At 43.2% G+C, this 26,911-nt stretch overlaps 1 protein-coding gene and 1 pseudogene across 1 annotated transcript; one reads left to right on the top strand and one right to left on the bottom strand.

Annotated features, from left to right (window-relative positions):
• Window positions 1-2,518, top strand: part of LOC124041227 — a 54,928-nt pseudogene extending 52,410 nt beyond the window's left edge.
• Window positions 2,519-3,001: 483 nt separating this feature from the next.
• On the bottom strand, window positions 3,002-26,662 carry LOC124041226 (ubiquitin thioesterase Zranb1-like). The gene is made up of 10 exons (XM_046358574.1): window positions 25,996-26,662; window positions 23,278-24,283; window positions 16,919-17,106; window positions 13,966-14,119; window positions 11,738-11,809; window positions 10,592-10,790; window positions 10,280-10,400; window positions 8,967-9,096; window positions 4,850-5,079; window positions 3,002-4,575 (listed from the first exon to the last, which is right to left on the bottom strand). The coding sequence occupies exons 2-10, from the start codon at window positions 24,194-24,196 to the stop codon at window positions 4,357-4,359; spliced, it is 2,232 nt and encodes a 743-aa protein (XP_046214530.1). The 5' UTR covers window positions 24,197-24,283; window positions 25,996-26,662; the 3' UTR covers window positions 3,002-4,356.
• Between the last annotated feature and the right edge of the window lie 249 nt (window positions 26,663-26,911).

Genomic DNA, 26,911 nt, shown 5'->3' with positions numbered 1-26,911 from the left:
CCTACCCCAAAACCAACAAATGTGGCCAAAACCTGGCCTCTTGTACCATACCAAATGATCAAAAATCTATTGAATGTTGGCACATTATGGCAACCATTTGATTGTAAGTACAGTCAGTGTTGTATTCCATATTATTCCCTGCTCAGGATGTAGTGAGTATGACTTGGGTTTCATTTTTCCTCTAAACATCCCTTTTCCCCAAACGGTTGACTGTGTCTGTCCCCTGAAATATCCTATCAGGAACTTTTCCTTGACCTGTCATCTCTAGCCCTACAAACCATTCCCTTATGCCTAAATATAACTATATTTTGTTGATATCTGAGTGGTTTTTAGTAAATCAAGATATATTTCTCTGATACGTTTATCAGTTTCCCAAGAACAACAGATGAGGTCTTGTGGTCGTTTTGAATCCTGAATTGACATGTAAGAGTTGAATCAGTTTTCAGATTTCATGTGATGTCTGTTTTGCACCACACTATGTGTGACTTCTCTTGCTTTGATTAGAATATCACCACTGAATTGGATCCTTAGCCTCACTTCTAATGTAGCAACTTAAAACGGCCATTTAAATGCTTATCAGGTTGTTGAAACCTTTGAGGTATTGTTATGGTACCATGTGACCTGACAATTGTCTCCCTGGCACAGGTACCCCCCTGGTGTGGTGGGTGTGGCCTCGGGTGGGATCCCTGGGCCGATGGAGGGGATGATGCCTGGGGGGGTGCCCATCGCCCACACCCTGCCCTCTGGTACCCACCCCTCCCAGGCCCCCTCCCCCAACCAACCCTCCAAACAAGGGGAGCCCATGAGACAGCACATGACCGAGCCATAACTCTGCATCCAGGGAGGAAGGAGTTCATATATAGAAAACCGACCAACTGACCCACCCGCTCTTAGACCAGCAGACTGATCGTTAGGGTTCACACAGAACACCGGAACCAAGTGGGGACAGTGAATACATTCACAACTGACACTCCGAAGTGGGGACAGTCAAAACTCATGTTCCAAGGATCTGAACTTTTCACTTCTAATTTTCCTTTGTTTTAGTTTTTATTCAGTTTAAGTGTTTACTCTTCTTTTTTTGTGTTTGTTGGAAGATTCCTGTGTTCTGGGACAAGTTGTTACCGAGTGCCAGAGTTAAGGCTCGCCCATCTTGACTGACCCACCAATGGGAGAGCTTGGAAGGACAATGACATCATCTGTTACTGCCCCATTCTTCATTTCTGTTCAGTCCACATGTCTGTGTATTTTCTTTCACCTGTTCTGAGACCACCCTACAAGTGAATATCTGTCTTTCTGTTATTCAATGTGAAAAAAATGAATGATTATAAAATGACATATATTTATCAGACAGTAGAAAAAGACAATTGGTGTTGCCAGTGGCATCGGCAGTCTCAATGGGGACCTCTATAAACCCTTTCCTAGTCCATCTCTCACCCTGTTGACTGCTGGCTCGTGAATTTACAGACAGTAATGTTGGGCACATCAGGGTTGCCAGATCTCTTGAGCCTCATGACCAGAACGAGACAAAAACAATAAGCCCAAATAGCCATTCTGAAGAATCAAAACAAAACTCAATGTAAAAGTGAATATGGGAACTAAAACCCTTATTTGAATTTGTCCATTGTGAACATCTCTCAACCCCTGAGAACACCCAAAGTATTATAGAGAAGATTTTGTTCTGGTAAAACTCCAATTTAGTTGTTTAGTTCCGCTTAAGAGCTTTTTCAAAGATCCAGGTTCTGGCACACGGGTGGGAGAGACTAGTGTGATAAAGGTTATGATCGCAATTTCAGACAATGTGAAGTTGTAACTATTGATGAATTGCCTTTCATTCCGACTTTGGATTCAGTAATCACGTGGTGGTCTGCCGCTAAAATATTGAAGTAGAAATGGGTGCAAAGGCAGTTCTGTTAAAAGCACCTCTGCTTTTACCTGGACCTCTACATTATGGATTTGGACATTGTCACGGGTGTTTGTATACTAGATTGATCTCTTAACATGTCCTGGGTTTTTTCTCACCAAAATGGACTTACAAAGTAGCACCAGGCAGATAGGAAAGGGTTTGGAAAGTGAGGTTACCGACTCAGGAATTATTTTGTTTTGCAGATATCTTTTTCCCAAATTCTGTCTGAAAGAAGAAAAAAAAGTCTGGATGGTTCTGTGTTTCCACCTTTTCTTCATTGTGGTATTTTTATAAATCAAACCTGTCTTTTGGTGTTCAAGGTTTTTGCAGTCCTGTTAGATTTGTATTGGCTAGTTAAATGTTCTTATAATCATAGTCTAATGTGAACCACCCTTTCTTTTTGGTTTTCTGTTCTAATGAAAGCCAGTGGGAGCTCTTAGAGGCATCGTGCACTGCACTCTGTGAGCAATAGCAACACCCCTCTAGTGCCCCAAAGTTAGCAAGACAGGGCTGCTAGCAGATTGTTTGGTTTTTAGTGTGAGTATTTGTATTTGTTTCTTGTACAAGGTGAACATATAGCATTCAGTGCAGTTCAAATAAAAAAATGCTGCTCTATCAGGCTCTGTGAAAAGTTTGTGAAATTGGTGTTTGACTTTGCTGCTTATTCATGCGTATGAAGTTTAACATTACTAATATGGAATTAACATCAGTAGCTAGGTTTCCATCCAATTGGCGATAGATTTTCATGCGAGTATTCTAAAATCCACATAAATATGCACATTTCCCCACCGAACTGACTTGTTGCTCATAATAATCAGTGCACCCGATGTACTTTTTCGCTTATGTTTTCATGTACTGAATAAAAATGTAAAGTTCAACGTGTTTTGCATTTTCAACTCTACCAATAGCTTTGTCACAAACTGTTGCGTTAAATAGCAAATGTGCCTCCTCTTCTGGGCATGTGTACTCTAGCCCAGGGCCTCCCCATTATAATTTAGGATGGTCTCCTTTGACAAAGTGAGACTATCTATAACCAGGTGCATCAAATTGTAGTCAATTCATACACCACATCGCAGAGTTGACGTTTTAGAGACTTCATAATTGGACATTCAAAAAGGTTCCTTTATTTCTCCTGTCTGTGCCACACACGCCAAAGCGAGGTCAGGCTTTTACCTAAATCCACAAACCATCATAGATCTGCAACTATTGCATAAATACAAAGCAACATACAGGTGATGCTCAATGTGTATAACTAGATTGTAATACACCAAAAATAACAGTTACAGTACTCAACGGCAAGGAAACCCAACAGAAACTTCCTTCACTGCTAAAGCATGATTTTACAACTTTGGTTTATGTGCAGTCTCTCACAAAGACCTTAAACTCAATTCAAGATGTTCACATATACATTAGAGAAAAATAACACAGGTACCATGGGTTAAACTTGACAGGGAGGAATAGCAAGACAGAGGAAAAATGAGAATATGACAAGAAACTGGTGCGTTTCTGGTTTAATGTTGACTTTGAATGTCTTACTCTCTCCTCCCAAAAATCACCAACCATTCAAATGAGATACTGAATCACACGAGAACTGAAGTCAAATTTTACAGATGGTTGTTATTTTCCTCACCGCAAAAATGTTAGTGCAGCCTAAAAAATATTTTTTAAATAATAAATGAAAGAAAAATAGAGAATCAAAGCTCTCCTTAGCTCAAAAGCTCCCAAACAAAAACATGTAAAATTGGTTTGGAGATTAAATTAAAAACAAGACATTTCATTTCAGCCAGTCGGAAAAAAAGGTAAACTAAACATCCATGTGTATGATCTGTCTCCTAAACCTTAGTGACTATGAACTGCCATTTCAAAGCTTAATAAATTACCTTTATTCAAGCAGTTATATTCATATAGAAATGTCTTTCAATAAATGTGCAGTGCTTAGTATTAAGAATTAAGTTCATATTACACAATCGAGCCAGTTCTCCATTGGGTCCCATGACTCAAAGATATGTTGGCTTAGTCACTGCCCATCAAAGAAAACAAGCCAACTATTTCAACTGGAAAAACAGTCATTTTGCAAGTGTGCTTCGTCAGTGCCCATAATGAACAGAAAGATGTTTGAATCGATGCTGGTATATTTCCTTATACTTCTTTTTTTAAACAACCACATGCATTTACACTTTTGGATAAAGATTTTACATTAGAAAATCAATAAAGATAAATAGCATTAGTATACTATAATCCTTTATTTCCCATCATCCCCAGGTCTTTTTGCAGCAGTGGACCATTTCTTCTGTCAGTCTCTAAGATATTTGTATGTGTCCTCTGCCAGGGTGCGGTGAGGCTCAGGATTCCCTCCCCTTTTAGTTTGTCCGTGTCAGGAAAGGGGAAAAAAAAGAAAAAAAAGAAACAAGGCTGGACCCCTGCCTCTGGGGAGCCCGCCTACACCCGATTTGTCACTCATCCTCCTCCTCCTCCTCTTCCTCGCCGTCGGAGAGCGAGGCACAGGGGCGGATCTGTCGGTAGCCGTCCAGCCACTTCTCCACCATCTGTGTGACCAGGGGGTGGTTCCGCCTGCGGGAGCTCTTCTGCATGGCCACCAGCACGCCGCCCTCCGTCACGCAGCAGTCCAACCACTCTCTCAGCAGCTTCTCCTGCTGCTCTTCATTACCCATCTGACATGGACAGACACACACAGTCTACCATGAGACTATCTCTTCAGTTACCTTTACAGGATGCTCACATACTGAGAAAATTACATTTCACAATCCAGTCACTTCACGAGAACAGCAAAAGACTCTTACTAAACATACATTTTGCACTATAGTCACTAAGCAGAGGGTATAATAGAACTACGTAATCAACATGACTAGTAGAATCAGACTAAATTCTTAAAGCAGCCAGTCAGAGGACCATATTCATAATACCACAGTGGGAGCTCCCTCCTACCTCCTGTGCTGAGAGGAAGTGGATGTGGAGCAATTTTCTCTCGCTGTCCACCAGCGGTAGGAAGGTGACGGTGACGTCGTCGTCTGTGTGGAGGTTGGCGCCTGCGCCCCGATTGTCGAAGCCGTCGTTCTCCATGGCCACCAGTGCAGAGAAGTGGCCACGCGTGTAGCCCAGGGCAATGGGACTCTTCCAACAGAAACTCTGCTCCCACAACAGGGGCAAGTACACACCTGGAGAGAGAAAGGGAGAGATGAATGAGGAAGGGAGGTCATCAAAAAGAGCCAAAAGGGACAGAAAAGGAGAAAACAAACCAAAAATGACCAGACCCAAAAGAAAAGGAACATGTATTGCTCAACAGTTTCCCAAACACAATGGACACCTTTTCCCTTAGATTATTCAGTCAGCCTCCTAACCCACCAGACAGCCTGTGCAAGTAAACGCAACTGAAACCACAAACCACTGTTCAAGCGTCTAGAACAGTTGCTATCCCTCTCTGTGCAACAGTCTGCCATTGTGTTTTTAAATAGCTTTCTCCTTCCCACCCTCCATGGATGCCCATCAGTCGCTCCTTAACACAAACAGTAGCCTATATCATTCCTCTATTAGCATGACATTACCACAGGCAGACAATCGTTAGAGCTTACATTATGGCTGCAGCCGCTCCACAGGATAACTCAAGCCAGACTGTTTTTACTAGGGTACACAGACGTGGACCCTGCCCTCAGCCCTTATTAGGCACCTGCTTTACACCAACACTCCTTCTCCTGACGGCTAACATATGTTGAGAGAGATTCTAAAAGTATGTAGAGTGTGATCCATTCTTCTGCACCACTGCATAGTTAGGAAGTGGGGTTGGGGTAAGATTATTTTTGGCAGAATTGTTTGACTCGTTTTTGAGAGTCACATGAATGCGGTATCAGCATTGGAACAATCACGTTGAACAATTGTAACTCCCTCTTCCCCTTACTAATCAACCTGGACTGAATATATTACGAAAAACATGCATTCTTCTGTCATGTACATTAGGGAATCTCGTCAGGGACTTCGGTCATGCAATGCTAAGGATCATGCCATGACGGTTTCTAGTCAAGTGTCAACTCCCTCAAATGTTGCATAAAATTAGGGCTAGTTGGGAACAGATTTTGTCCCAATAACATGTTATTGGGTTTATGAACTGATATACCGAACAATTAATGCGTCAATTCGGGTCTTCTCAAATTAAAACTATAATAATACAAATATAATATATAACATTCTAGCAACACAAAAAGTATGCTCAATGCATGGGCCATTGGACAGTCAGGCCCATGAAGACTGCAATGAAGAAACATGATTATTTATTTTTAGGGGAATCTTGATAGAAATTGAAGAGAAGTTTAAGACCCTCATAAGATTTCACAGTAAAATTGAAGGATGGAAAAAGAAATAGTAATATACTGGGAAAGATGGGATAGTGGGGTCCACACAAAACATAATACAGAACATTAATAGACAAGAACACTGTATACATTTGCATGCTTCCATTCAGCCACAAGAGCATTAGTGAGGTCGGGAACTGATGTAGGGCAATTAGGCCTGGCTCGCAGTCAGCGTTCCAATTCATCCCGATGGAGTTGAGGTCAGGGCTTTGTGCAGGCCAGTTAAGTTCTTCCACCGATTGATAAACCATTTCTGTATGGACCTCGCTTTGTGCATGGGGGCATTGTCATGCTGAAACAGGAAAGGGCCTTCCCCAAACTGTTGCCACAAAGTTGTCTAGAATGTCATTGTATGCTGTAGCGTTAACATTTCCCTTCACTGGAACTAAAGGGTCCAGCACGAACTATCAGTAAACAGGCCCAGACCATTATTTTTCCACCAAACTTTACTGGTGGGACTATGCTTTGGGGCAAGTAGCGTTCTCCTGGCATCCGTCAAACTGCCAGATAGTGAAATGTGATTTATCACTCCAGAGAAGTAATTTCCACTGCTCCAGAGTCTAATAGCGGCGAGCTTTACACCAGTCCAGCTGACGCTTGGCATTGCACATAGTGATCTTAGGCTTATGTGTGGCTGCTCGGCCATGGAAACCCATTTCATGAAGCTCCCGGCGAACAGTTCTTGCATGGCTGTGTGTTCGATTTTACACACCTGTCAGTCAGCAAGGGGTGTGGCTGAAATAGCCAAGTCAACTAATTTGAAGAGGTGTCCACCTATTGACGTTGCTTCCAGAGGCAGTTTGGAACTTGGTAGTGAGTGTTGCAACCGAGGACAGATGACTGTCAAACGCTTCAGCAATCGGCGGTCCTGTTCTGTGAGCTTGTGTGCCCTACTTCCCGGCTGAGCCATTTTTGTTCCTAGATGTTTCCACTGCACGTTGACAGGGCAGCTCTAGCATGGCAGCAATTTGACAACTTGACTTGTTGGAAAGGTGGCATCCTATTACAGTGCCACATTGAAAGTCACCGAGTTCTTCAGTAAGGCCATTCCACTAACAATGTTTGTCTATGGAGAATTTAAAGTTGTCCACATACCTTTGTGTACACACAAAAATATAAATGCAACATGTAAAGTGTTGGTTCCATGTTTCATGATCCCAGAAATATTCATTTCTTAAAAATATGATGCACACATTTGTTTACATCCTTGTTAGTGAGCATTTCTCCTTTCCCAAGATAATCCATCATAATCCATTAATCAAGCTGATTAAACAGCATGAACATTACACAGATGCACCTTGTACTGGGGGCAATAAAAAGGCCACTAAAATGTCACAGATGTCTCAAATTGAGGGAGCATGCAATTGGCATGCTAACTTAATTTAAAAAAAGATTTAACTAGGTAAGTCAGACTGTAGGAATGTCCAGCAGAGCTGTTGCCAGAGAGTTGAGTGTTTATTTCTCTACCATAAGCCCGCTCCAATGTTGTTTTAGAGAATTAGCCAGTACGTCCAACCAGCCTCACAACCGCAGACCACATGTAACCACTCCAGCCCAGGACCTCTACATCCGGCTTCTTCACCTGCGGGATCTTCTGAGACCAGCCACCTGGACAGCTGATGAAACTGAGGAGTATTTCTGTCTGTAATAAAGCCCTTTTGTGGGAAAACATTTTTCATTCTGATTGGCTGGGCCTGGCTCCCCAGTGGTTGGGCCTATGCCCTTGAAGGCCCAGCCAATCAGAATCAGTTTTTCCCCACAAAAGGGCTCGGCTTCAACGCTGCAGATATTTTTTGGTACCCTTTCTCAGATATGTGCCTCAACACAATTCTGTCTCAGTTCTACAGACAATTCCTTCGACCTCATGGCTTGGTTTTTGCTCTGACATGCACTATCAACTGTGGGACCTTATATAGACAGGCGTGTGCCTTTCCAAATCATGTTCAATCAATTGAATCTACCAAAATGGGGAATTCCAATTAAGTTGTAGAAACATCTCAAGGATGATCAATGGAAACAAGATGTGCCTGAGTTCAATTAAGAGTCTTATAGCAAATGGTCTGAATACTTATGTAAATGTGATATTTATTTTTAATACATTTGCAAAAATGTCTAAAAACCTGTATTTGCTTTGTCATTATTCACCCTTAGGTGCAGATTGCTGAGAATTTGTATTTAATACAATTTAGAATAAGACTGTAATGTAACAAAATGTGGAAAAAGTCAAAGGGTCTGAATACTTCCAAAGGTTGTGTGTAGAGAGATATAAATATAAAAAGGATCCGAAATTATACAAATAATGTTATTCGATAGTCTCCCCCCCCCCAAAAAAAAAGATCTAGTCCCTCCATCTGTGACGCACTGCTGTGATAAATCAAAAACACCTCTGAATACGGAAAATTCACTATCGAATTCACTATTTGAGCAAAATCCGCAAACCCAGTCGAAAAATAGCATCATCCTTGTGCCACGATTCATGTGCTGGGCCTAATTCACATCAAAAGGGCTTTGTCTGATTTAGCAGATATTATCCAAACCGTCAATCTAATTGGACAAGGAGAGATAAATCTACAACACTACTTTTAGAGATTCTGTGCTTGTCAGGATTTAAAGCTTAATACATCAAAGGTTTTTTTTAAACAAATTTTTAAATCCTCCCAATTTAAGACCGAGGCCAAAGAAAACAGACATCACCTTACCTTGAAAACGGGTGTACCCAAGTGTTTCACCACGGAAACTTTTGTAATACTTCACTCCATAGACGATGATTGGTCTACGAAGAATGTGTGCAAGAACAAAAATATGAGTCTGCTCCAGGCTGGCTCCAGGCTGTAGAGAGAGATACAACACAAAGAGAGAGGCATGTTAAACTACCTTTGTGGAGTATAGATGCAAAATATATTATTAAGATTTGAGCTATTACTTGTTATTAGGTATTACGCTAGCCTGATTGTACGTACGACCAGCAATATCTTAAGCCAGATTCTTTATTATTATTATACACCAAGTATACAAAACATTAAGAACACCTTCCTAATATTGAGTTGTTCAAATACACAATCCATGTATCAATTGACTTTAACCAGTCTCCCCTTCATCTACACTGATTGAAGTGGATTTAATACGTGCCATCAATAAGGGATCACAGCTTTCATCTGGATTCACCTGGTCAGTCATGCCTCGATACTGTAAACACCATGTGATTCAAGTATTAAAAGAAAACCTTAGGCAAATGCCTCTGTTGGTTCTTTGTCTTAAATGAAATACAGGAATCTTTAATGTTGCACAACTAGTGGATGCTCTCATACACTAGGGGCTTTCCTATAAGCTTTACTCATTCTTTCCTATATGGTCAGAGCAGTATGGCATAATTCATGGACCATAATTTCTTAATATTTTGCATGTTACAGTACACTGCTGATCCCAACTCAAGTCCTGCCACCTAAAAGTCTTAAAGCTTCATGTCTGTATGCATAAGGAAATCTGTCTCAGCCTCCAGTATTTATGCTGCTGTAGTTTGTGTCATGGGGCTAGGGTCAGTCTGTTATATCTGGAGTATTTCCCCTGTCTTTTCCAGTGTACTATGTGAATTTAAGTATGCTCTTTCTAACTCTCTCTGAGGACCTGAGCCCTAGGATGCCTCAGGACTACCTGGCCTGATGACTCCTTGCTGTCCCCAATCCACCTGACATTTACTCCTGAGGTGCTGACCTGTTGCACCCTCGACATCCACTGTGATAATTATTTGACCCTGCTGGTCACCTATGAACATCTTGGCCATGTTCTGTTATAATCTCCACCTGGCACAGCCAGAAGAGGACTGGCCACCCCTCATAGCCTGGTTCCTCTCTAGGTTTCTTCCTAGGGAGTTTTTCCTAGCCACCGTGCTTCTACACCTGCATTGCTTGCTGTTTGGGGTTTTAGGCTGGGTTTCTTTACAGCACTTTGAGATATCAGCTGATGTATTTTATATGAAATGTGTGTGTGTGTGTGTGTGTGTATATATATATACCTGGCTGGCCAGTGAGAGAATGAAAGCCCAATCTTCCTGCCACTGTTCCTCTCTGAGTGAGAAGTGCAAGCCGAAGCTCTGGGAGTACCACGACTCCCACTCCTTCCAGCGTGTATAGAACCTGCAGACAGAACACACGTCAGAGGCCCTGTACCAACTCCCTGTGGTAAAAGGTCAAGTGAGTGTTACCTTTTGCAATGAGAAGAGACTCTTTTTTTCAAAATTATATGATTGTTTATTTATGTAAATCACATAGCCTTCTCATCCTTTCCCCATCCCCAGCCAGCTACACGCCCCAGACCCAGGTCTCACCAGTGGGAGCAGTCATGCAGGCTGTCGTGAAGGGTCTTGCGGAGGACAGAGTCCTTGTCATAGATTCCCCAAGTGGCCTGCAGTACTGAGTCTAACAGGCAGTCCCCGGCCGTGCGGTTCCACAGGGCATACAGCCTGCTGTCCAACCGCGTTCCTAGCTCTATAGACCAGTTGATGATGGGAGACTCCTCCTCCAGCTCTGAGAGAGAGACAGAAAGCGAGACATGGGGTTATTTTGAAAATGAACCACTATTTGGTTTTACGTGCAAACTTTTGTTCCAAGCCCAGCACTAATATTCCTGTTCAATGAATCAAGTCAATGAGCATTTGGATTGGGGACCGTTAGTGTAAAGTATAGGGAAGTACAGTGATGGCAAGGAGGACACCATTGGGATGCTGGACTTGCACTATGTATGAAGACAAGGTGCTGATAGAGGGGCCACCTTGATGCTACCGACATAACAGGTGGTGGCACTAGAAAGGTTAGTGCTCTCTGCGATCCATAACTAACCCTAAACATTTTACATAACTTTAAATGGGGTAGGGTCCCGGACAGCAAGGAACACCAGAATTATGATATTTCACAGGAAAGGAACCCGGAATTATGATATTTCAAAAAGGGGATCAAGCGTAAGGATGAGTGATACACCTGCCTTCTCAGCTTCATCATAGTAGAGACAGAGATAGCAGAGTATAGAGATGACTTTAGTCACCTTGTTTTCCCATACACTGGCGTGTTACCCTTGGGGTGCTGCAAACTCTGAGGAGCTTAACAGGTCATAAGACACCCTAGAGAGAGTAAGCAATCAGTGTGGAACCCATTGATGTTGTGTGTGTCCCTGGAGGAAGTAGTCATTCAGTAAGGGATCAGGGAAATCCTAAAACTCAATTAGCCTGATTAGCACAGACGCAAGCACACACAATAAGGGCAGGCCAACAGACAGGAAGGCAGGGAAGGCACACTGCTGGCAGGCAGGGAACAGACCTGTAATACAACACTATACAGCAGACTTCTCGTTTAGTAGAGGGGATAGGAAGCTATACAGATGCCCTCCACTGTCGACTATGACAAGGGTCTCGCACATGATTCAGTAAAAGTGGCATTGCAAGTTACTGAAATGTACAGGAAGTCAGTCAAAATTTCACCTTTCTGTACATCTCGGTCCAGCACTTCGTCAAACAGTTTCTCCTGAACTGTTGGGGGCAAGTCCTCAATATCTGTATAGAAAAACAGACAGTGGTATTCAATGGGTTTGAGATACACAATACAAGGGAGACATGATACAGTTCCAAAAACTTCACAAAAAAAGGGGAAGTTAGAGAGCAAGTATTTATTTGACAATAGTGAAATGAAGTTTGGAGCTTGGAGAAGAACGCGCAGCTGTCTTGACCTGCACACGTCTTAGTCAAGCCAAGATGAAGTGATTTGGGTTTAATTCCATTGAGGTTAGCAGGAGTCAAAGCTGCACTGTAACAAAACTGACAACAGTGCAAGCTACAGACACCACATTTGACTGTTTTCTACCCAATGTCAAAACATGTTTTGTTGTGTGTGTGTCCTTTTCTTTCCACACTAGAGCTACTTTGTGTGCTCTGAGAACTTCGCAACAGTAGCGGCCATTCTTCAGCGCAACAAATGAATGCATTGACGTTGTGCAAAAGAACAACGAGGCTTCTATAGCGGCCGGAAGCCAATGCACGCTCCCCAAATACTCTGCATAACCAGACATCACTGCTTACCAGCGCTGTGGCTCTAATTTTCAACCACAATGTAGGATATATTTCTCAAGAAGGAATTCAACCAAAATAGTTGGAGACTCAACCTTGCTTACACTAGCAAAAACTTGGTACATATGAAAATACAATTTTGCAATGCAGGGCTCCAGACTAACTTTTTCCCCTGGTGGCACTGGTTAAGTTGGTGGCACCAGCCTATGATTTGGTTTCACCAAAATGTTGCCGCCGTGTCACACAACAGAAACAATTTGCAATCATTTTAGAAAGTCATTCACAATGCTACTGAAATCGCATGATTCAGAAGATAGATGTTCAATTTCTCATGTCCAAATGGGAAACCATAATTCAATTTAACCTAAACCAGCAATTTTCATTAATTTGGGGTAGACATTTATGCCATTGTTACATTTTACCCTCAATATAGTGCTCCAGAATATGATTTATTTTGTTCAATAGAGATTCATTTGCATACTAATATCACTTCCATTTAAGGAAGTGAAAACAACTCACTAAGCTAAATATAATAGACTGCTAGTTAGAAATGTAATTGATTTCTCTAACATTCCAGCATACTATCCAATGAAGTCTATAGACCTCAAACTGTCCACACATGCTTTGTGCTCCATATCTCAAAGCAGTAAGAGTTACTTTGGTTGTAAGACGGTGGCAAAATGCTCAATGATGAGAAATAAATGGAAAACCTACAGAAAGTTGAGACCCTCATCTCTTCAACTGTCATAACAGTTGCTTTTAGAACTAAGAAATTGTGGGAAAAAAGCACCCCCCAAACAAATCTCTTCAGCCCAGTGCTTCCAAAACCTTTTCGTCATGCCCCCCAACCCCCCTTTTCTTATTGGGGAACAGAGCGAGACAGATTGACTCCAGTAGATTAACAGGCTTGAGCCTACTGCCTGATATTCAGAGAAATATTAGACCCTTCTCCAATTCTGCAGCCTACTAAAAACCAGACATTACAAGGTTTATAATACTGCTACAGTTGTCTTTCAACTCTTAACATTGAGCACAATATAACCATTAGTAATTATCACTCGCAATATGCGCTTATCGTCACACTTCGGAAAAAAATCATTCTCTTCATTCTCTTTATTTATCATTCTCTTTATTATTTTTATTCGTGCTTATGAATTGACCATGTTTAAGTTGACTGCACTGTTTAATTTGTTCCAAGTTAGCTCACAGATGTGAGGGTTTGTTTATTGGGAGAGAGAAGGGGGAAGAGATCAGGTGGAGCAGCATGCTGCGAGAGTCCATCAAAAGTAATGTTTTTAATCTAAAAAAATATGATCACAAGATTTAAGTGTGAGTAAGTATCTCTCTAGTAGTATAATTAAGCTGTGTTTGTTCATCTTACCCTACCTCTATGGGGGTGGGCGCCCCACAGTTTGGGAAACGCTGCTTCAGCCTAAGCTGGGACTAGGGAAAGCATTTCACTCAGAAACAACCATACTATCATGCAATTCCCAACCACCAACAAAACATGCATTCTACCATCATAGAAGACAAGAAGCTTTACAGTAGAAGAGCAGCAAAACAGTTACTACCACATAACTATACACAGTAATGAGGCTAAATAAAACTACTGCAGGTAGTGTATAATAGGTCAGAGGGAGGCTGACCTGCTGGCAGGGTGAAGGTGACCAGGTCAGTGAGAAAGTAGCAGGTGAAGTCTCCCTTGCGCTGGTGCAGGGAGGCAGCCACCTCCCGACGGATCTGCTCCGTCAGCTCAGGGCACACCATGGCTGGGATACACTTAGCTGCCTGCTGGGACACCTAGACACAGAACGTGACACAGGAATGATACAACTGTCTCCCACTGCAAATACAACCTAGGGAGCATGAAAGCCACATTTGATTTTTTCACCTTTATTTAACCAGGTAAGCCAGTTGAGAACAAGTTCTCATTTACAGCTGCGACCTGGCCAAGATAAAGCAAAGCGGAGCTACAAAACAACAGAGTTACAAACAAACGTACAGTCAATAACACAATAGAAAAATCTATGCACAGTGTGTGCAAATGTAGAAGAGTAGGGAATAAATAGTCCCTAGATGCAAAAATAATTACAATTTAGCATTAATACTGGAGTGATAAATGTGCAGATGATGACATGCAAGTAGAGATAATGGGGTGCAAAAGAGCAACATAATAATATGGGGATGAGGTAGTCGCGTGTGCTATTTACAGATTCACTGTACACAGTCATCGTTAAGCTGCTCTGACAGCTGATGCTTAAAAGTTAGAGGGAGATATGAGTCTCCAGCTTCAGTGATTTTTGCAATGCGTTCCAGTCATTGGCAACTGAGAACTGGTAGGAAAGGCGGCCAAAGGACATGTTGGCTTTGGGGATGACCAGTGCAATATACCTGCTGGAGCACGTGCTACGGGTGGGTGTTGTATGGTGTCAATGATCACCCTCATTGTGTTACTAGAGCGCCAAGAACCTTGGCGTGATCCTGACTAACCCTCACTGAAACTCAGTGAGCTGAGATAACGCAGGGCTTTACCTAGCATAGACTTATAGATGACCTGGAGCCAGTGGGTTTGGCGACAGATATGTAGTGAGGGCCAGCCAACGAGAGCATACAGGTCGCAGTGGTGGGTAGTATATGGGGCTTTGGTGACAAAACTGATGCCACTGTGATAGACTACATCCAATTTGCTGAGTAGAGTGTTAGGGGATATTTTGTAAACCACATCGCCAAAGTCAGGGATTGGTAGGATAGTCAGTTTTACGAGGGTATGTTTGGCAGCATGAGTGAAGGAGGCTTTGTTGCAAAGTAGGAAGCCGATTCTAGATGTATTTTTTGATTGGCGATGCTTAATGTGAGTCTGGAAGGAGAGTTTACAGTCTAACCAGACACCTAGGTATTTGTAGTTGTCCACATATTCTAGGTCAGAACCGTCCAGAGTAGTGATGCTAGTCGGGCAGGAGGGTGAGGGCAGCAATCGGTTGAAGAGCATGCACTTAGTTTTAATAGCGTTTAAAAGCAGTTGGAGGCAATGGAAGGAGTGTTGTATGGCATTGAGGCTCGTCTGGAGGTTAGTTAACAATGTCCAAAGGGCCATATGTATACAGAATGGTGTTGTCTGCGTAGAGGTGGATCAGGGAATCACCTGCAGCAAGAGCGACATCATTGTTGTATACAGAGAAGAGAGTCTGCCTGAGAATTGAACCCTGTGGCACCCCCATAGAGACTGCCAGAGGTTCGGACAACAGGCCCTCCAATTTGACACACTGAAATCTGTCTAATAAGTAGTTGGTGAACCAAGTAGTCATTTGAGAAGCCAAGGCTATTGAGTCTGCCGGTAAGAATGCGGTGATTGACAGAGTCGAAAGCCTTGGCCAGGTCGATGAAGACAGCTGCACGGCACGGTCTTTTATCGATGGCGGTAATGATATCGTTTAGGACCTTGAGCGTGGCTGAGGTGCACCCATGACCAGCTCGGAAACCAGATCACATAGTGGAGAAGGTCCGGTGAGATTCGAAATGGTCGGCGATCTGTTTGTTAACTTGGCTTTCAAAGATTTTAGAAAGGCAGGGCAGAATGGATATAGGTCTATAACAGTTTGGGTCTAAGGTGTCTCCCCCCTTGAAAAGGGGGAATACTGCAGCAGCTTTCCAATCTTTGGTGATCTCAGATGATACGAAAGAGAGGTTGTATAGGCTAGTAATAGGGGTTACAACAATTTTGGCAGATAATTTTAGAAAAGAGAGGGTCCAGATTGTCTAGACCAGCTGATTTGTAGGGATACGATTTTGCATCAGCTGTCTACTGAAGCAGGGGGGGGGGGGTTGGACAAGTTGCTGCAGGGGGTGCTGAGATATTGGCCTGGATAGGGGTAGCCAGGTGGGAAGCATGGCCAGCTGTAGGAAAATAATTATTGAAATGATCAATTATAGTAGATTTATCAGTGGTGACAGTGTTTCCTAGCCTCCGTGCAGGGGGCAGCTGGGAGGGGGTGCTCTTATTCCACTTTTTGGAATTAGTGCTTCAGGAAGCAAATATCTGTTTGAAAAAGCTAGCCTTCGCTTTCCTAACTGACTGAGTATATTGGTTCCTGACTTCCCTGAAAAGTTGCATATCGCGGGGGGCTATTCAATGCTAATGCAGAACGCCACAGGCACACAGATTAAATGTTCAGAGCGTTGCAGAGAGGAATGTAATGAGTAGAACAGACTCAATTGCCTGATTTGAATCCCTGTTCAACACAATCCATTTCTATCTGAAATTTCTGGAACAGTGCACCCTTCTGAGCAGGCCCCAGGTAGACCCTGCCCCTTCCCCCTTAAGGGACACATTCCTGCCGGTCCTTCCAAGGCTCTCCCCCTTACTAACCCTGGGATAAGAGAGCCTACCGTCAATACAACACATCACACCCACTATGTCCTCAGAGCGCATATGTGGTATCGCCAAAACATTAATTAATATAAAACGAACAACCTGGAGATGGAGTGATTACATACCGGACGATACAAATTGAGCCCAACTGGTACAGTAGAATAAAGACAACAGTTCTTGACCTGTACCATTATGATAATACATTTGCAGAGCCTGTGTATTGTCCTGACCTCAGTGAGGAGCACTGCCAGCATGTCCTGCCTCTGGAAGCGGATGGCCAGGTGTACCAGAGTGAAGCCGTCGTCGAAGGCCGATGACCGGTTGAGGAGACGCACCTCGTCGGACGTCAGCTGCCTGGCGATGTCCCCCCCTGATGACTTATAGGCCTCTACTGCAGCCAGGTCCCCCTCTACCACACCTGCAGAAAGAAGTGTGTAGGGGGGGGGGGGGTTACATGGTACACAAACTCTAAAACGCTGTTTAAATGTAAAAACAAATAAAAAAGACCATCAAATGGTAATTCATGCAGTTTGTTGGACAAGGTGGAAATTCTTATTTAGTTTACCAAACAAAATCATTTGTAGGCTATTCCTTGCCAAAACACAGTTTGTTACAGCCGTATTCTAAAATGTATTAAAAATCTACACACAATACCCCATAATGACAAATCAAAAACAAGTTTGGCTACTTTTGCAAACGTATTTTAAAAAAAAAAAAATCTAAAACAGAAATACCTTTTTTACATAAGTACTCAGACCCTATGCTATGAGACTCGAAATTGAGCTCAGGTCCATCCTGTTTCCATTGATCATCCTTGAGATGTTTTTACAACTTGATTGGAGTCCACCTGTGGTAAATTCAATTGATTGGACATGACTTGGAATGTGTACCCAGAAATTTCTGCACCATTAAAAAAGGTCCAAGAGCACAGTGGCCTCCATCATTCTTAAAATGGAATAAGTTTGGAACCACCAAGACGTTCCTAAAGCTGGCCACCCTGCCAAACTGAGAAATCGGGGAAGATGGTCACTGACAGAGTTCCTCTGTGGCGATGGGAGAATATTCCAGGACAACCACCTCTGCAGCCTTCCACCAAACAGGCCTTTATGGTAGAGCTACCAGACTGAAGCCACTCCTCAGTAAAAGGCACATGTGAGCTCGCTTGGAGTTTGGCAAAAGGCACCTAAAGGACTGACTATGGGAAACAAAATTCTCTGGTCTGATGAAACTAAGATTGACAATCAGGCCAAAGAGTTCAACTGTCACGTCTGGAAGAAACCTGGCACCATCCCTACACTGAAGATGGTGGTGGCAACATCATTCTGTGGGGATGATTTTCAGCTTCAGGGGACTCGGAGACTAATCAGGATCGAGGGAAAGATGAAGGCGTAAAGTACAGAAATCCTTAATGAAAACCTGCTCCAGAACACTCAGGACCTCAAACTGGGGTGAAGGTTCACCTTCCAACAGGACAACGACCCTAAGCACACAGCCAAGATAACGCAGGAGTGGCTTCGGGATGAGTCTCTGAATGTCCTTGATCGGCCCAGCCAGAACATCTCTGAAGAAACCTGAAAATAGCTGTGCAGCGACGATCCCCATCCAACCTGACAGTGCTTGAGAGGATCTGCAGAGAAAAATGGGAGAAACTCCCCAAATACAGGTGTGCCAAGCTTGTAGTGTTATACCCTAGAAGACGCAAGGCTGTAAACACTGCCAATGGTGCTCCAACAGAGTAAAGGGTCTGAATACTTGTGCAAATGTCATATTTCTGTTAATACATTTGCAAACATTTCTAAAAACCTGTTTTTGCTTTGTCATTATGGAATATTATGTGTAGAGCAATGAATAAGAAAAAAAACAATTGAATCCATTTTTAGAATTAGGCTGTGACGTAACAAAATGTGGAAAAAGTCAAGGGGTCTTTCTGAATGCACTGTAGATACCAGGGAAGTTTTACTACCACACTGAATCAAAACCAACACTTGAGAAAAAAATAAATAAATACACTATAAATGTGTTGGGGAAGATCAAAGTAGAGAACATTTCCAGTTTTACTACCAGCCTCCCATCATTTCTGGAATACCCATTTAGCAGTCTCTGGCATATTACAAACATTACTCCCTGGCTAACCATTGTTCTACACTCAAAAAAGGGCCACACAATGCTTTGCAGCATCAGGGTGTATGTGTGTGCGAGCGATCGTGCGTGCATGAGTTTTTCAACTGCAGTAAAAAGTAGAAATATTGAGGAACAAAAGAGGAAAAAGTGAGTAGGAAGAGAAGGAGTGGGAGGACAAACTGTGCCGATTGGAGCTTGTCAGAATGGAAGAGAGACAGGATCACAACCACTTCTCACAGCAGTCCATTAGTTTGGGTGTGCCTGACTGCATAGTCAAGAGTAGCACTCACACACCCTTTACCACACATATACAAAACATCAAAGGAAATGGATACAAAAGAGTTGCTCTATACTAGGAAGGGTGGAGAACATTGACAATTATTGAAGATAGAAAATGAATGAACGCTCTGATTTTACCCACAGAACATGGGGGAAAGGGCCTATTTAATTCATTTACATCAATAATGTTGCAGCGATCAAGTTAGTCCCAGGTGCAGATCAGTAGGTTTCCACTGCACAGAGAAAACTCCAACAATATTTTCATGACCATCACATTAAAAAGGGGCAATCAGCAGATGCTACACCCATATTTGGACTTTGATATGTTCCCATTAATTCTTGAAGAATATAACTTATAAATGTCTCATTAGTTTAGTTCAACGGTTTAACCCCATCAGAACCCAAAATATAAGCGTGTTTTACTCAAAATGTTCGCTACAGTTACATATCGCGCTATTATTTTTGGACGATAGATATTTGACTCAAAGTAAATAGATTAATATTTTTTACTGTAGGAAGCTCTACCTACATCAAAACACTGGTATTTTCCATCCTATAGCCTGTTTTCCATATTATTATTTTTTAAAGTGAGCCAACATGTTTTCAGGACTTTTCTTTCTTGAAACAGGGATGTCTTAGCTTTTTACAGAAACAGGGGTGAGTCGAATTGCTTTGTTATGGTTTCTACTGCTGATTGCTGCTTTAAAACAAAAAAAATCATCACCTGTACAAATCCAATTTGCGAACTCATGAAGATTGTTCACACAGGCCGTTTAAACAAAAACAGTAAAAGTTGATCACGCTCCACTGCTTGATTGGCGTAGATGGAAAAGGCAACCGTGAAAGAAGATTCCACAAGATTCTTATGTGGTTGTTAGACCAAGTATTGGTGTTTTGTTTCGTGTCAGATGCGCTCAGGGAGTTGTAACATATCATTTGCGTCATGCATCATAAGCAAAGTCATTGTAGCCTTCCTCTAGCTGTGAGAACCATGCTATTTATATTTCTGGATCTTCATCTTATTCTTTCTATTTCAATGGCAGATTCGCAACCGCAATTCACGGAAGATGCCAAAACTTTGGAGATAAAGTCAAAAGATACTCTTTTCCCCTATCCATCTGTGGTAAAGTTGTCCATACATGCTTATGATAAATCCACGTCCAGCCATAACCTAGCTGGATAATCCTTTGAATAGTTAGCTAGATAAGGTTAGCATTGCAAGCTAGCTACACTAACAGCCATCAGTTCCCTACTTGTTATTTCTCCATCACCCACAACATTCCCACCATCAATTCGTGAATATGTATTAGCAGCCCGAGTCATTCTCCGGAGGTGGGAACATTTAAGGACAATTTCTGTTATAGGACAGGAATCACGTTTAAAATGGGGGCGGCATTACCCTCTGGTGGGGGCCTTTTTAACATGTTACGTATGCAAGTAATGTTGTTTACAATTTCACCTGTCACATAGCATATAGGCTTAGCACCTTCTTTTCTCCAGTCCTCTCCCATGTGTCCATATCTCCATTTCACAGAGCTGGGAGACACTTATGAGGAAACCAATTTTGATTGAATTTGCATAAATAGTGGAGTCAGTGCGATTGATCCCAGGGCAGCAGAAGCCATGGCCCTCAATGGCCTGTCAAGGAAGAAGTGCAGACAGAGGCCCAGATGAACAGTAAGCATCAGCAACAGGCCTGTAGTGTTACTGTAGCCCCGAATTGTTGACAGATTTCCAACTGGCAGCGTCAGCAACACATCACAGGTTGTCTGCCATAACAGTAGCTTGTGACAACCAGTGACACATAACAGGCTATCACTTCAGAATAGAGGTGGCCACACGCCAGCACACAGCACACGTTGCCTGTTTTACGACGTTTCCTGTTTTACGCAGTACGCTCCCAAAGAAAAGAGATTTGATCTACAGCTGAATGCATACAGTAACTATGGCACAACTGGACCGAGATGTAGGTCAATAGGAAAGCTAATATCGGCAGGGTTTCAGCAGATGTAAGGAGAAGTCTCCAAGTGCATCTTCACCTGCTTAGTGCTTACTTGGAATAGGCCAATCAAAATAAGATGTCAACATAGAAAAGGCCTTTCATATAGCCTAGACAGATTATCTTCCAAACAGGTTATGGCGCTGATACTTTTGGCACCTTGAGCATGTGCAAGTCTTCACGTAATGTTTTGAAAAGGTTGGGATTATTCAAAGTTCGTCCTGTGAAAACAATTCCTATTCAGTCATACAATAATCACCAATTATATCACATTTCAGGTTGAGTTGCAGCCAAGTCATGTAGCCTAGTTCATGTGCTTGCTAAACCCAGGGGTATTCAACTCCAGTACTTGAGGGCTGAAGTGTCTCGATGGGTTTTTTCTTCTTTGTTCAATTGATCTACCCATTCACACACTCAAACAAGACTACTATTGTAGCCTTTTATCGATTCATTTAGGTGTTAAACAGACACCCATCCACATGTAAAACGGGACACACACACAGGTTGTCAGGGAAACCCTCCTGAATCATAAGGACCACTTGCAGCCAGCATGGTTTGTTCAGGGAAAAAAATATTAAAAACTCAGCTAATAAATCTGCTGTGGCATAAGCCAGTGGGCCGTAAAGCAGACAAGCATTCCCTCAGTCAAGCAGACTGCCCTTAATACAAATGGGCATCTTGTCTGTGTGAGCACACGTCCTAGCTTCTGGAGAGTACAGACAGCATGACTAAAACTGCTCCTGCATATGCAATTTTTAGAGGGTACTTCCCACAAAGCATTGTTAATGACACCATGTTACAGACCTAGCTTTGTTTTAAATAAACATTCAAAGGCCTAGCCTGCATAATTATATGACAGATTTTACTGAGGAAAGTGGCACTTGCAGTTTCCAATAAGGATCATTGTGAGAAATACTACCTGATAACTAATGTAGGCTCGTTTGTGATTCATGACGTCCAGCTTGCTTAAACAACTAAACATGAATACAAAAAACATGTAACGCTACACCAGTAGAGTGTACGTAACAGGGCTCCAGGCTGCGAACAGAAAGCTGAAGGTCATCTTCCATGTGAATGCCTGTTTATTTTTGACTTATGCACCAGTCAGATATTTTAAGTGCATGGCCTGCGGGCTACTAGGCTGTCCAGAGCCGCACGCTGTGGCCACTGTTTCCAGCCCCTGGGACTGAAAGGCAGGGTGTGTGTGTCTGTTGACAGTGAGGGTTCCCCTGCAGTAAACACAGGACATGCTTAGCTTCCCCGTCACACTAATAAGTTGGGTACCTCAGACACTGGAAAGAATACTTTGCTATGGGGAGTAATTTGAATCAGCAGACAAACTGACTGGGAGGGGCAACTCCACTATAAACAGTAGAAAGGAAGCTAGCAGGAATCCTGTCTGAAATGTAGTCCAGACAGCAGCGGAATCCACCCAGTCACCATTATGAGGCTTGCCTTCACTAACTTCAAGGGGCAGTGTGGCTGTCCGGACTAGCCCTTGATTCAAAGCTTCAAGGGAGACCCTCTGAAAGGGAGAGCCGAGTATCCTCGTCACTCACACAGACTACCTAGACTGTGCCTGACAGAGGCTGGGGGATACATATAGTGGTCTCGCACATGCTGTTCAGTCTAGCAAACGGGAATATCTGTCAGCGTGGAGGATGGGAAGTGAACCTTTAACCTCTGGCCAAGTGCTTACCTGACTACACTGCATTAACCAATGGTTGTGTGCCATGTCAGACTGTAGTCGAGAACCAGATTCCTATATCATATTATGCAGTTAGCTGATATGGTAAATACCTATCCAGGCGTTGCAACCTCTAGCTCGTCAACACAGCACAGCAGTTCCCAACTGTTCATCCATCCATCCACCCACTCAGCTTGCACGGGCTGCTGCTGCTCACAGCGTGAGCAGTGAAGCAGTTACATCGCTGCATAAAATGTACAATATAACACTTACTGCTTTCCAAGACTTGCAGCCTTAATTGTTGCTCAGTGGCAACATAGATTATATTTTTATTCCACCCAAGGTAGAGAACTCCCATTTAACAACAGAAGTACCTAAATACAGGGGAGGTATTTCAACCATAATGAGCATCTCATTCGCCACAGCTGGGAATACAGAGAAATAAACAGGGTTGGGAGAGAACCTTGATTTCTTTGCATCCACTCACACACACACCGACTCACCTGCACAGGCATTGAGAAACAACCAGTCAATTCTCCTCATCCTGTTCTTTATCTGTTTGAGCCTTTTAAAGTCCACCTGCTGCTCCTCTATGCTCCCCACTCCGGCTCCCGAAGCCAGTTCGATCCTCTGAAAGTCCATTTTAACCTCCGCCTCCCGCTTTGAGGTGGGTGGGGACCTCCTCTGGCCGCCACTGCACCCCACTACTCCACCACCGCCCCCTCCCAAACCCCCTCTCCTGTTGTCCCTGTCCTGCTCATTGAGTATGGAGGGTGGTAGGCTCTCTGGCTCAGAGGCCAGTTCGATAGGTTCTGTCAGGCTATTGGGCCTAGGGTGGTCACACACTACACATTTGCACGCATTGGGCCAGTTTGCATAAGTGCAGGCGGCACAGGTCCAGTGCTGGGCGCGGGTGTTGAGGCGGTTGCGGTCGTTATACTCCTCGCAGGGGTCGGTAGGTGTAGATGGGGGTGCGGTCCGGCATCCTGAGCCTGAGGTCTGGGGTGATTCGGTGGGGCTGCATGGCTGCTGTGCCAGTCCATGGTGGTGCTGCTCTTGCCGATGTCGCTGGCACAGACACTGTGTGCAGCGGATGGCACGGGGCCAATTTAGGTAGGTGCAAATGTGGCATGACCACTTGCTGGAGGGGGTCTCGGGGGTGTCTGCAATGCGGACACGGGGACGGGCGCTGGAGTCCGGGCAGATTAGGAGGCTAGAGCCTCCCTTGGGCGGGCTGTTACTCAGGCTTGGGGGTTCCCACGGGCGGCTGGTATCCAGGCCGGGGCTGCTCCGGAAGGGCTCCTCAGTGATGATGGCGCCCCCGCTGGGCCTCTGGGCGCGGCACATGGTGCACTTGATGGCCGAGGGCCAGTTCTCAAACGTGCAGTACTCACAGGCCCACTTGGTACCCAGCTCGGTCATTGTCGCTCCAACGCTGGGAGAGGCTGCCGCTGGGAGGGGCTCAGCACCACAGCTCCACTCAAGGAGATCACACAGGCAAGCAGGATGCTAAGGAAACAGAAACACAGGAAATGTTGAGGAGGAGGAGCTATAGTGGTCTTTGATGATCACAGACAGACTGCACTGTCATCATGCAGAGACAGAGAATTAAGATCACAGATAGAACGAACACATTTTGACTTTAATTGATGTCATGTTTTAATAAGTAAAAACATGAACATCATTAGTTAGTCTAGCTAAGCCTATCCTATTATTACATATAGCCTATTACATAAAGTAACAGACCTGATGTTAGAGACCAACTTTTAGACACAAAAACAAAGAAAACTAAATTAACACTTGTTTTTCAAACTTCTGGATCATTGTTGAACACTGTCAAACAAGATGAGCATGACATGATAAACAGCCTTGGCATTTATATCAATCCTGCTCAAACAGCTACAGGGATGTGTGCTCTTGACCTGGTACTAATTCTCAGTGCAGTTAGTCAAAGCCTGAGGCTCAGTGCAGCTGAACTCACAGAGCAAGGTGCCAATCTTGACTTGCCTCTATGACTTAAAACAGACACCCAAACATATCCAGTGACACAGAGAAAACGTGCCAGACAACAGTGTTGTGTTACCTGGCAGATGAAACCAAACACCAGGCAACACTAAAACGTGTACCAATAATGACCCTTAATGCAGTTAAGAAGTTTCCCCCCAAAGCTCTGACCTAGGCCCGTAAGGTTTTTATTTTGTTAAACTAAAAGGTTTTAAATAGGGGCGAGATAGGTTGGTCCTAGATCAACGCAAAACAGTCTACTCTGCACTCTCGGTGAAGTATTCAACATGTTTTAAATATTCCTCGACATAAACCAACACCTTGCAAAGTGCATATAGAGGAATGATTGCAATTACTAAAGCAATTTAGACATATGTTAGCTATTATCACAACAGAACACTACTCCCTGACTTGTTGCAGCGCACATTTCAAGAGGCTGCTGATCTAGGTTTAGAACTACATTTTAAAGTTGAAACCACCAGTCTACAGCCTGGATTGGTACCTGATTGGTTTCAAACAACTCAGTACATTGAGTCTACTTAGCCATTTAAACGGATCAATGTAACAAGACAACTAGATAACGGTAGCTAGTTTTGCTACCGCATATTGCGTTGGGCGTGCCTACGTCAATGTGCCATACTAGTAATGTTAGCTAGTTAGTGTCACTAGAAGGGAGAGTGTGGTCAATACGATATCGGTCACCTAGCTCGTTATCTAACTAGCAAGCTGCCATGGCATCTGTTACAACTAGCTAGATAGCTAACGTAGTTAACCGAGGTAGTGGTGGAAAGCTATTTAACAACTGTACCTAGCAAGTTAGTTAACTAACCAGTAGTACCTTTGCCATTTACTTTCGTAGTAACGGACTATTACACCAATGAGTCGAGCAGACGACTCTATAAGTGTCAATATACTCTGCAAAAACCAACAGATTCGTGAAAGACAAGATTCCTCAACTCACAATGTTGTGCCCGTTAGCTTCGCTAGGGGCTACAGTATTTGTCGAAATTCTAGTTAGCGAACAGTAGCCAACTAACGCGTTAACGTTGGTAAATATGAAAATAATCTAGTTAAGGTTACCTATTCAATTCATGATGAATTGCTAAAGGTAACGTTATTGTTTACAGCTTCGTTTCTAAACAATATATCATACAAAAGTGGTGACACAACTGTGACATGCGAACTACATAACAGTTTGAACATGGGCGTCTGTTTACCTTTTCCTGTGTTGACACTCCTCTTCCAAGCACAACCAAACCGTTCTCGAGCTTGTCCACGGTTCTATCCACTCGAGCCTTCCCAAAGAAACCCAATCCGTATGTCCCGAAGTCAAGCTTTTATTTGGTCAGAAGCCTCATATTTACCTTTCTGTTCTCTGTTTGTACCGTGCTTCGAGACCTATGCAATTGTACAACAACCCCCCCGTCCCTCCCCCCGTCCCTTTGCAGTCTCTCCGGGGCTTTAAATCATTTTAATCCCCATTTCCAACAACCGTTCTGTTGGTATTTAATGGCGGCGTAGTGGAAGCTGGAAAATACAAAAAAATACACTCCAGAGAGAAGCAGGAGAATTTACCACCTGGATCCAACAGCCAAGCTGATTGGATAGTTTTTCTGTTTTCCTCCTGTTGGCCTATGAGATACGTCTTTCGTTGCCAATAGTTAAAAAGCTTGATCACAGCCGTCTCCAAAGTCAAAATATGAAACAGTCATTCATTTTCAGTTTTTGCGGAAATTATGAACAACGGACTATTATTACATTTTACACTCCATTCCCGGCGCCACCATGACGTTTGTTTCATGTCTGTATCTCAGCTGTATACCTTTAAGGGACATTAGGATGATGTCATCTTTTTGAAAAAAATATACTGCAGCAGTCTGCAGTAAAGGACAGCTTTTGTGGTTGTGGTTATTGAAAAAGTAATCGATGGAAGTTCTAGAGCACTATCAAAATAGCATTCACGACTCTGCCAACGGCAGAATGTGACCCTGGCTTAAACCTATTTGAAAATTAGCATATGCAGAACAATAAATACATCTGTCAAATTTTGCATCGATCATGCGAGTTAATTTACATGAACGTCCCACCCACTTCCCAATTACGTCACAGAAGAAGACTCCGCTATGCTTGTTC

Source organism: Oncorhynchus gorbuscha, linkage group LG08 (assembly GCF_021184085.1).
Source record: "Oncorhynchus gorbuscha isolate QuinsamMale2020 ecotype Even-year linkage group LG08, OgorEven_v1.0, whole genome shotgun sequence".
Lineage (NCBI taxonomy): Eukaryota > Metazoa > Chordata > Actinopteri > Salmoniformes > Salmonidae > Oncorhynchus > Oncorhynchus gorbuscha.
This window is presented reverse-complemented; position numbering and strand designations above follow the sequence as displayed.

Coding starts and splice junctions, on each gene's coding strand:
- LOC124041226 (XM_046358574.1), bottom strand. CDS start 24,196: ATGACCGAGCTGGGTACCAAGTGGGCCTGTGAGTACTGCACGTTTGAG. Junction 10,791..11,737: donor GGACCGAGATGTACAGAAAG/GTGAAATTTTGA, acceptor TCTCTCTCTCAG/AGCTGGAGGAGGAGTCTCCC. Junction 9,097..10,279: donor TTCTCTCACTGGCCAGCCAG/GTATATATATAT, acceptor CTCTCTCTACAG/CCTGGAGCCAGCCTGGAGCA.